Source organism: Sebastes fasciatus, chromosome 10, assembly GCF_043250625.1.
Source record: "Sebastes fasciatus isolate fSebFas1 chromosome 10, fSebFas1.pri, whole genome shotgun sequence".
Classification (NCBI taxonomy): Eukaryota; Metazoa; Chordata; class Actinopteri; order Perciformes; family Sebastidae; genus Sebastes; species Sebastes fasciatus.
In genome coordinates, this window is record NC_133804.1 from 26111275 (window position 1) to 26123275 (window position 12001).

The window sequence follows — 12001 nt, forward strand, 5'->3', positions numbered from 1 at the left end:
TATTGTGGATAATTTTCCTGTCAGGGTATATGATGGAAACTACCACAAAGAAAAGGAAGAGCAGCTACAACAAAGACTGTGAAACTACTTATAAGCATTTATAAGCCGGAGCAAGGCGATTCTCAGAGTTTTTTTGTGAAATTTGCTAGTTATTTTTCAATTTCACAGAGGGGGAATACGACACGAGGCGACACAGTACATGTGAGTCTCACAAGAAACTTGCGACTCAAAAAGAGATGTGCTGATCAATGGATGCATTCGGGCAAAGCATAGAGATGTTACAAAATAAGGGGCAGAATAGAAATCTTTATTATTTAAAGTATAGTTATTAGTTAGATAGACATTATCTAAAAATTGTAGACTACAGTACCTCTCAGCCTTGGTAATGTGTCCCACGTTGTCCCACACAAACATACTCTTTGTCCCACATTTGGTTTGTTGGGACCTGGTCACCCTAGTCTAAATGAAATGTTCTCCGTTACACTCGATGAAAAGAATAATCTCCTTTAGCGGTTAGTTGTAGCAGTTTTTCATTAAAAGTTTCCTCTGCTTGGCCAGCTCTCATCAGATGTGGGCTTCCCCAGTTGGCATGCCAGATGTGTGCTGGTCTGGGGTAAAGACGTGTCCTGCCTGTGTTGTCGTCCATCTTTAAAGATTTAGAATCAGAATGTGGCCATTTGTGAAATTGCCTTTGGTCTGCCGTGGCAGCTCGTGAATATTGAAAACTCAGCAGCAGAGTGATTTGTTTCGTCCAGGTTCAGGCCGGCATATTTTAGTGGACGTAGTCGATATTTTTAGTTGCTCACGTGATTGTTCGAAAGACACCCGCCACACCCCCTGACTGGCAAAACATAAACACAAACACACACATATAGATACGGTACATCCTCTGCTTTATTGAGGAGCCCACTTTCAATTACTGCCTGGGTTTTCCTTCTGTTGCCATTCAATTTAAACAGGCATCCCGAGGAGCCCCGACGATCGATTTATCCACATTGCATTATGCTCAGTGCCCTGCTGTCAATATATCACAAGTGTCTGGTTAGCATGGAGGAGCCTAATCACTGGAAGTCGGAGAAGAGCTGGGGGAGGGTGACCTCGCTAGTCATTCCTGGAGAGCCCCCTAATGGATGACAAGGTGAATGACAGTTTGATGTTGGACACGGCAGTACCAGATTAACATGTATCTCAACGCTGCATATCAGGGAATTAAAAGAGGATGTGATTCAGTATGCGTCTGTTCAAGTGACAGTTCCTGGGCTTTCACTTTCATTGTGTGGTGTTTGAGATTCTGACTCAGATTTTGGTCCAGAGTCTGGTTAAAGATGGGTTTGCAGCTGATTTAATGTGCCGCAATGCAGGATTCACGCTTCTGTTTTGACAATATACTTCCTGTATTTTTTTGGGGATTATGTGAGTGCAGGTAATTTGAGCTCCCACCCCCCCAACCACACCTCTGTGCATGTTGACAAATGAGGTTAGTGTTTCTGTTGAAACGGAAAGTTCCACCGTGGGGCAGGGTGCAGATTGACAACATTTTGTGCCGTTCCTGCCCGTACAAGACGGCACTAGTCGGCGTCCTCAGGGAGAGGGGCGAGAGACAATAACAACATCCTTTTCAAGGGGTCATGCAAGTCATCGCCACGTCTACCGCTCCAGCTCTCACATTTTTCACTCCTTCCCCCAGACTGAGGCCCAACAGGTTTTGATCGGATCCCAAGATACACACTCTTGGCAGGGGCTGGCAGACAGATGAATGCAGCATGCAATCACAAGCAGAAACAGACACACAAGTCTCTGTGCTTGTCTTCTCTCTCTCACCCTCTCTCTTCTCTCTCATACACTCATTCTCTGTCCCACATACACACACACACACACACACACACACACACACAAACCTACTGCCTCTGGCCTAGTCTGCATATCTACTTTATCTTTCATGTGTGTGTTTAAAAATGTATTCACCCCTCAGAACTTCATTCCAGTATCAAAAAAATGCAATGTTAGTGATACGCCGCACTTACTCTTGTGTCACTGCACAATGCGATGCAAATAAACCAGAACAGTAATCTCCTGTCCAGTGATTCACAGCAATGGCAGGGGATAAAACAAACAACAGTAGGAGGTGTGTTCGGCTTTGGTAGCGAGCCTGGAGCGAGGGGCGAGGAGCTAAGACGAGAGGGAGGCTGTGTAGTCGAGATGCTCATCTGCTATTCTGTTTGTCCGTGGCGCGATGAAAAGCATTCTTACCAAATCCACTGGAGGAGAGGCATATTGGAGAGGGGATTGGTCTTGCTGCCGGTTGGCATGGCAGCAGAGTCGTGCTTGACGGCTCACAGACAGGACTGCTCTCAGAGAGGCATTTATGCTCTCTGTCTTTAGTCTAAAAGGAAGAACAGTGTTTGTGTTGCTAATCTGCGTCATGTCAGCGGTAGATATTATATCTATTAATAATGTACAAGGAAAAACACTATGTAGGAGAAAGCTTTGTGAATATTAAACACCGTTTTCCTTGCAGTGTGCAGGAAGGTAATCCTATCTGCTAGTATGTAACATTCCTTTGTTGTTCTGATCCTGTTCGCTGTGACTGTACGTACTGTACAGTTTGGTATGTATGTCAGTGCATTTGTAAATCTGAGAAACCGCTGTTCGACATGGTGATTCTGAACACATGGCGGTGTGTAATGATCAGGGCGTGCTGCATTATTGATGAGCCATCTGTCAAAAGCTCTGGAGCTGTCTGATTTTCAGAGAGGAAAGCTTCTCTCCTCATTGACCTCCATCGAGTAAGGCAGAGAGAAGCTAAACTGATATTTCATCCTTTTCCAAAAAACATTTCATGCCAGTCTGCTTCGCATTTATATCAATGAATGTTTTACAGTATTAACCATTTGTACGTTTAAACTGAATATATGGTTTTTCCGAAAAGCACACTTTCAGTTTTACCTTCCCCAACACGTTTTGTTTGCGCAGATTACCAACTTCCTGTATAACGTTCCAAATCAAAGGCAGCCGAGTCAGTAAATTTATCGACCCCCCTCCCCTTCAGTTTATTTAACATCACAGAAAATCCATTTTTTGTCTTGCTCATGTCCCTCCGTGTTGTTTTATTGAAACCAGCTTGAACTGAATCTGTCAAGCCTGCGCAAAAGGTAAACAATGTCTTTGAAATCCAAATATCCGAATTGGCAGCGCTGAATGAGAGGTTAGCGTGCCTGTTGACGCAAATGGCAAAGTGATTAATCCCAGACTGCGAAGAGTCAGTGAAACAAGGCTGTATTGAAGCCACTGGTTACACACACACACACAGGTATAAATAATAAAGGCTGAACTCCTGAACTTGCGTGTCTTAAGTGCTGAGGTTGGTCGATGTTAGCCTTGGCACACCAAAGGAGTCTAGAGCATGGCCATATGCTTCTGCACTTCATAGTGTTTACTGGTATTATGGGTTGGCAGGGTGGCCGGTGAAGAGAGAGACTGTCATGTAATTACAGGGTCACAAAGTCGGATCCCCACAACAAGCAAAAACACCAGCTTTTGTTTATATTTTTCTCAATTATGAAGCACTTTGAAGTGCATTTGATTTGTTTGACAGGTGGTATATGAATTAAGATTGATTGATTGATTGAATTAAAAATGTATTTAATTTTATTTAGTGAAATTCATGTCACTAAATCCTTTAAACCTGTTAAACTCATCATGTTAAATATAAATATTTTTTTCAGAAATGCATGGGATTTTCTCAAATGCAATGATTGATTTTAATCACCAATATCTTCTGCAGATTCAGTGAAAAATACTGTATAATTTAAACTCTGTTGCACTCCAATTGCATGGGTTATTTATGTGGGTATCAAAGAGAACTTTCTGAAAATAGAAATATGATCCTGAATAAGGTTAAGAGATAAAAGTACATTATTGCAGAAAATATCCTCATTCATCTATTCATACTGCATTTTTGTTCATACAGACACAAACACAAAACAGCAGTCGTAAATTTAAAAAGTGAGTTTTCAATCAACTGAGTCTAAGTAAAGAGACCACAGTCAACATACAGTACAGTACAGTGTAATGAACTCGAGGTTTAATTGAAACTATATTTCAATGACAGCATGTAGCATCAGTGTAATATGCCTGTCAAAAGGCTGCATCAGCAGCCATAACTGCTAAACAGTAAGAACAGCTGCTAATGCTGCACTGTCAACCAACCTGAGATTTGTCCTCAGTAGATGGGCCATCATTTTATTCTTTTAATTCAAGCAGTAAATAACAGGAACACATCTCATCTCTCAAAGCTCAGATATTTCTTTTTTTTAAATGAGGTTTTGAACCTTTATTTCCCTGGGCAGCTTTATTGATATTAACAACCTCATGTTCAGAAGGGCAAGGCAGAGCTGAGGAGACCACGGCAAACATTAACGGTGCTGACGAGCTTACAACAAGCAAAAATGCAATTAAAGTTAACTAACACGCACGTGTAGAGGTCTAAATCGACCATATGAAAACTCAAACAAAGCCAGTAGTAGCTGGAAGTTGTTGCTCAGTAAAAAGGAGTATTAGGCAAAGTTAAATTATAACGTTATCAGGATGTGTTCAAATGTAACCTTGTTAAATTTAGTTTTTGGCCAGAAACCTGAATAAATAGACTACAGTTGTTTGAAGGAGATGTTTTCACAGCAATACAAATAGATGTTAGAGAGGAAATGATGACCTGTTTAACTTCCTAACACTAGCTTGTTTATTGTTTTACTTTTGTTTTTTACCGTGGTATCAAATTGTTATCGAGAATTGTGGAATTTCACTGGTATAGATATCGACTACTAAACTGGTGATGTCTAAGAGACTAAAATAATCCATTTCTGCTCTTTGTCTGTCTCACTCTACCAGGTACGACTTTGTGGAGATAGAGGATCCGACTGAGAACACCATCCTGGGTCGTTGGTGCGGGTCGCAGTCGGCACCAGCTAGTCACACGTCCAAAGGCAGTCAGATCAGGATCCGCTTCATCTCTGATGAGTACTTCCCTTCTGAGCCGGGATTCTGCATCCGCTACTCCCTTCTTCCTCTGGTACGTACAGTACATGTGTTAACAGTCAGGAGTTAAAAAATTTGCATTGTTGCTGAGCACTTAGCTGTCATAGCATTTCTATCTCTAACTTCAGGGAGTTCACACATGGCAGTAAGCAATGCCTCCCCATGCAAGCACAATTAAAATCATTTGCTTGTTACATAACACAGTGTCTTAATTTGCAATCATCCATTTGTGCTTATGTGGGGAGAAATTATGTTCAAGCACTTCAGCACATCTGGCACCTGTACTGTCATTTATTTTTATTATTTTATGATGTGCAGATATTATACACTTATACATAGACAAAAACAAAATGCTTTGCGAGTACAGCCAAAACTACAACGATACCTGAGTTTTTCCTTCAAGGATTAAAATGGGAATTTTATATAATGGACCTTGGAATAGTTCTATGACATCAGACAGCACACAAAAAGTAAAAATCACTTCAAATGGTTTCAAACTGTAATTCTCTCGTTTTCTAGGGCTGGTATTGTTTCTACTTTTAAATAATCAAACTGTTATGTTCTATATTACTCTTCTATCTAAACCATATATACCCCGTTAACCTGCACAGTATCTATAGATCCAGTCTGACAGACGAGGTGTCTCAATGTCACTGTTTCATGGGACTGAAATGGAGAAAATAAGTGGCTTCACATTCACAAAGAGGTCGTCTGACCCTCGGGGGGATTCATTCAAGCCCCTGAAATGAAAGTAGGAATTAAGAGATAGAAGTGCTTTTTGTGGAGGAAAATTGTCACGCTGCTGTCTGTCTGTCTCAATTTCTCATCACGTACTGTAGTTCAAAAGTAATATCCCCTTTTATGTGTTTTTACAGTACCTCACTTCACAAAGATCCCCCTGTTATTTTACTCTGTACTTAGGACTGAAATATATTTCTGTCCTCCTTGCTGCTCTTCCTGTTATTTCTCTTGTAACACAGAATAGAATCACTAGTTCCATCCCTCGTTAATATTTCCATTCACCTTTTAAACTTTTGGCAGATATTTAGTGTGTTCATAGCACAAGCCAAAACTCATTCAGTGCCTCACCAGCTTTACTAAAGACCAGAAGAACTCAAGACTCAAGCAACAATTGCAGCCAAAGTACCAATATGTGTCAGAGTATCGGCTGCTGTGAGTACAAAAAGTGAATGACAAAGAGAGACGCCGTTATTGTCTTTCTCCTATCGTACCTCATGACCCTTCGCTTGACTTCAGTCGGACATCAGCCTGATAATCAGATTGAATTGCCTTTTCATTTCACTCCATTCAGCCTGACATTGTGCTCATGTTCTCTCATTTCTTGTGAGGGAGGAATGGGGTTATATTGCTCTGTTTTGCATGTATAGCTTTATCATTATACCTGTCCACCAGAGGATAGCGTGTCAGTGTCACGTTTTGCCTCGCTGTGGTGTGAATATTACACACGTGTGAGGGGCAGTACCAGCAGGGGGCTACAAAACCACTTAGTTAGGTTTAGAAAAAACATCATGGCTGGTCTTACAATAAGAACAGAAACTAAGTACAATACGTACGGAAACAACGTAGCATAAGTATAGAAAACACGCCACTAACATCACTAAAAAAACACGGCACAAATGTCACTTACGTATCAAAACACCGGTCTCGAACACCGGTCATTGTAGTCAGCACAGACTACATGGGGTACAAATGACACGCCAAAAGCAAGAACGGCGTTCTTAATGCACGCTTTTTGACTTACGCATTATCATTTCATTCATATGCCTATTCGTGCGACCGGGCTGATCTAAAAGACCATGCTTGAAAAGGGGAACAACTATATATTGCTGAACACAGTGAAATGTGATGCAGGAGGTCAAGAACTAGCTATGCTAGCTGGACATTAACATACCAGAAAAACTGCAGTTCTTTGGTTCCATCTTTTGAATTTTAACTTAATCAGCGAGATAGAGCAGCTCCGCCTCCACAAAAAGGATTGCAAACTACAGTAAAAAAAAGACGTCTGTCTTCTATACTTTTAGCCATCTTTGTCTTGATCCATCGTCTCCCCATTCCTCAAGCCTTCTGTCCTGGTGTTTAGACCACCCACACACACACACACACACACACACACACACACACACACACAGAGAGTCTCTTCGTCCCTGCTGCCTTCACTGACAAAAGCCCGGAGATAAACTGAAGAGACGACTGCCATGTTTTAACCTGTCATGTCTCGGTTCTGTTCACTTGCTTTAAGTAAACAGCTCCACTCCTCATTAATCCCTAATGGCCTGCAGCACTGTGAAATCTGACAAGCACAAATAGGCAACTGAGGTCACTGATGGCACTTTGTATTCTCTCTGTTACTTTTTTTTTCTGCTTCAAAAGCTTTCTTGTTCTCTTATTCTTCATACACGTTATTATTGCATTCCTTCTTCACCCTTAAAACCCAAAACAACTGACATGCTGAAAACACACTCGGTGTCAAGCTGAGGATCAAAGCTGTATTTCTTAACAAAAAAAAAAAAAAACAGCCAGTCATTACGTGTTCTAGCTCCCTGTGGTAGAGCAAATACATTTTGTTGAGTTATTGCAGATCACTTAGTTACTGAACACATGGTTAATTTGCAGTAATGATAATCTCCATGTTAGGAATGAATTGTATCAGATTGTACCATATATATTTACCACCAATAGACTCCAGTGGATTGTGATGTTAGAGCCACAAACAAGGCCTTGCTCCATCTAATGGAGATGGATTAATCCAATAAAACACTATTACAAGGAGTTACTCGGTTCCAAAATCCCTGAAGTGGAGCAAGTGTCATTTAATGATCAATTTTCACTTGTGTTCTTTTTATTTGAGCAACAGTCTAGTGCTGTTCGTCTTCAGAAGGGCACTATATGCAGGTATTGTTTTGTAGCCATTTTACACATTAATCATCATAGTCATTAGGTTGGATAGCGTTTGAAATTTCTCATTACAAGTGTTGACAGTGTCATTACGGTCAAGTCAAGTAAAATCGTGTATTACAAATTTGCCTCAAAGGGCTTTATAATTTATACAACATACAACAACTGCTATCCTTAGACCCTTGATTTTTAACATGAAAATGTCATATTGACAAAGTAGACAGAATATAATAATAACCATAAAATCAGACTATGGGCCAACAGAATGACAGTATTAGTGAGATAAATTGTAAACATATATGAAGAATATGTATCAAGGTAGACACTGAACAATTTCCTGGTGCCAAACAATACAAAAACACTTTCAGTAATCAGAACTTGTTTTTTTTCTGCAAAACCAATTTCTACATTTAAGAATAAGATAAATGTTGAAAAAAAAATATCCCTGTAAAAAACTGCCTAAATTAAATTAAAAAAAAAGACAGTTATGTATCCTTGAAACACATTTTGGTCGGTAACAAAAATGTATTGATGTTCAATACCCGGCCCTATAAACCATTCAGCTAGGTTAAATAATATTATGCTGTATGTAACGACGGCGTAATAGAGCCATTGTAGGTAAAAAATACAACAATTACAGAGCCGGGGAGGGGGGTAATATTATGAGAAGAAACTCAGAATTTCCGGGGTTAAAGTCATACATTTCCGAGAAAAAAGCTTGGATAATCTCTGAGATTAAAGTGGCAACTCACAAATTTGCAAGATTATGAAGTTGCAAATTTTCGAGAAGTAAACTCGAAACATAGCGGAGTACATAACTGTGGTAACACCAGCCACCGTTGGCCTCTGAGCAAGGCGAAGGTCGTGAAAGATACATACATTGTATCCAGTAGCTTTGCAGAAATGTGGATGTTTTGGGATTTACAAGTCAAATTAGATGATTTCGCAGTAGGATGAAACAATTCTACTGGTGTTCAAACGTCTGTCACTAAGTATATGATGGAATAAGAGACCAGGTTTGTCCTTCATATTCCAACTGTGGAAGGTGCGGAAACCGTGAGGTGGGGGAAAGGAAGCTTTGGCCTCTGCACGTTCAGTCTGGCTTCCCTTTGAACTTTCGTCCGCCGGAGGAGGAGCACGCTAGAACAGCGGCACTCTGTTTCCTCTGTGGTCAACCAGCAGCTACTGGAACCTCGTGCCACGCAGGGGCCAGCACTTTAGTTTATATTTAAACAAGCAATAATTCCTCCCCACCACTTCCATGGAATGGAAGGGGGGGAACAAAATAAGACCCGGTCTGTAATTCACAGGAAGAGATTTTAGGAAAAGCGAAAAGGCCCGAGAAGGCAAAGAGGTTGTTAAAACATAGAAGAGAAGGAGCCTGTTGAAGGGAGCATGAGGGGTGTTGAGTGGTGGGTTAAAGGAGCAAACAAAACATACATCATTGTCTCTGTGAGGTCCCAATCCACGATTAAACCCCACCGCTGCCTATAAGCATGAAGATCGCTCTCACAGCTTCGTTTATTTTAATGGATTGAAGAGAGTTTTACTCACTCAAGACTTGAATAGAGGGCGATAGGACCGAATAAGTAATATGCTAGTTAAAGCACATGGCAGTGACCATGCCGGAGGCTTACTGTTGGCATGATGAAATTGAGGTCTGTTTTTACACCAACCTCAATTGCAGTGTGTGTGGCGTTTAGTGAGAGTAAAAAACACTTTCTTCACGCACAACAGACCTTGTTGCTTACTCAAAGCTCTCTTGTGCAAGGAAGTGGTTTGCAACGCCATGCGAAAGAGAAGATATTGTTTTCCACAGAGCTCTCCCATGATGCTATTTCAGAAGTTTCATCTCAACATAGTTAGCTGAACCTGTCATTTTACTTACCAGAAATAAGAGCATGTGGTTGTGCAGTGTAAGAACAAAGAGAGCTGGAAATGAGGAAATCACAGCTTGGAAACAAGGTTATTTCTTGGGGGGCGTGCAGGGGGTTCAGAGAGTTTGGCAGTGATAATAGGTACATTACAAGCTTTCACACCTTGATTCTGTCTCGCAGTAGGTCATCTAAGGGAATAAAAAGACATTTGGCTCTTTTCAAAACACACAATTATGTCTATAGAGTTGTACTCTACATTGTAATCTTGTTAAATATGCTGCCTGTGCATATATATGTATCTGCTTGTATTGTAATGTGTGCATATTTTGGGACATTGGTTTGAGCATATTACCTCCACTGAGTCTGTAATTTCTACTTTCAGCCTGCCTTGGTCTGCTGGCTCAGCTATTTTTTTTTTTTTTTCATAAAAGATTGACATAGACTGCATCCAACAGAAAACTAATTTTATCAAGACAGCTTAAAAACTAGCATCATATAAGATAAGATAAAAACTGCAATTTGAGTTAATTTGAGCCTGTTCTGTGCAGAATTATTCAAGAAAATGTTCTAATTTAGTCCCAGATAGTTCAAAATTGTCACCAGAATTTTGTATTTTCCTGATCATGTTGTTCTGTTATATACTGTACTTCAAGACTTCTTACAAATAAGACCTAAAATGACTATGATTACATGCACACTAATATTCCACTATTATTCTGAATATGACAATATTGTGAATTTGATACGTCATGTAAACAGCATACTCCTTTTGGATATTCTGAATTAGTCCTTGTTCTGACTGGAGCATTTTCTGGGATTTGCTGATATTATTCAGGTTTTAGGAGCATTCTTTAGACATGTATACATCGCGTTCAGAATATGTGTCCCAATTGGTCTTTTTCCGGCAGTTTGCGACACACGTCCTCTTGCCTGTTTGCAGCCAGCTCTGTGCGTTGTACACAAACCAACTAGCCGACAGTTTGCAAGGCTAAGGTAGAGGTGCATGCCCAAAAGAAAAGCCCACATTTCTCGTACTAGGAGAAACACAACTATTTATAAACATTATGATTTTCGCAAATATTGCAACACCGACCTTCTCAAGAAGGTGGTTGAAGGAATGAAAGAAGGAGGCTGCATGTAAACCAGAATATTAGTGGACTATTTATTTTCCTTAGCTATGTAAACAGCTTAGTAGGAGTGTGTTTTTTGGAATAAGGGCAAAAAACTGAATATTTTGTGCATTTCTACGTTTGTTACCCAGTATAACACTTCTATACCATAGCCTTTATTCATGTAGACTATTGGATTCACCACATTCTTGTGTCACTGTTACTTGTCTTGTCAGTGTCAGCTTTTAGGAAGCAGGACATTTTGTACATGCTCATTATGCCTTTGGTTTTATAATGTCAGACACCTAGACACAAAGAAAATACCTGCAACAGGACCTGGACGTACCTTGTGTCATCTCAACATGTTATCCTGTCTACTCCACGGCTTTGTTAAGTGTCATTCCACTCATTCTGTTTCAATCATTTCTATTTATATATTCGTTAAACTGTCAACAAAAATGGCAACAAACGAAGAGCTTTTGAGTTATGTTGATTAAAAACAGCTTTTTTTCTGTTTAATAGCTAAAAATCTTGCTTCTTAAAAATCATCCATCATATATCTAAAGTCGAAATATGAATTAATTTTTGTTCAACTACTCCTCCAATACTGTCTGTGTTCAGGCGTCAAGTCTTAATGTGTGAAACGTGACTTGTGGACGCTGCTCTGATTTCATGCCAGCTAGAAGTTGGTGGTCCATTTAACTACTTTGTTTGTGAATTTCTTAAACAGGAGCTCTCATCTGCTACTTATAGCTTTATTCACACCATATTGATGTGTCTCTGAAGGATTGCTTGGCTTCCCTATCTGAGGCCGAGCTTGCAGAGCGTCGCTAATTGGGGGAGTGTTGCACCATCGACATTCACAAGCTGTTAATGGCTTCCAGTCCGCGCTGTATGCCACTGCCAAGGCTCAGCTAATAAGAATCACAGCTTTCTGCCGTTGTCTGGAAATACTGTATAGCTTCGCTCGGAGAAAGAACGCTTCAATTTACTCTCACTATATATGGCCGGTCCTTTCTCCACAAGTATTCCTTTCACATTTGTGTCTGTTTATCTCAGCGGGTG

General features: G+C 40.3%; 1 protein-coding gene and 1 long non-coding RNA gene across 3 annotated transcripts in view; both read left to right on the forward strand.

The window, feature by feature from the left end:
- LOC141775628 (uncharacterized) overlaps positions 1 to 12001 on the forward strand; it is a 112449-nt gene that overhangs the window by 45204 nt on the left and 55244 nt on the right. The gene's annotated exons all lie outside the window — the stretch shown is intronic.
- pdgfc (platelet derived growth factor c) overlaps positions 1 to 12001 on the forward strand; it is a 54115-nt gene that overhangs the window by 36614 nt on the left and 5500 nt on the right. For both annotated transcript variants that reach the window (XM_074649188.1, XM_074649187.1), the window contains exon 3: positions 4888 to 5068. In XM_074649188.1, coding sequence (XP_074505289.1) covers positions 4888 to 5068 — 181 coding nt within the window. The remainder of the gene's footprint in view (positions 1 to 4887; positions 5069 to 12001) is intronic.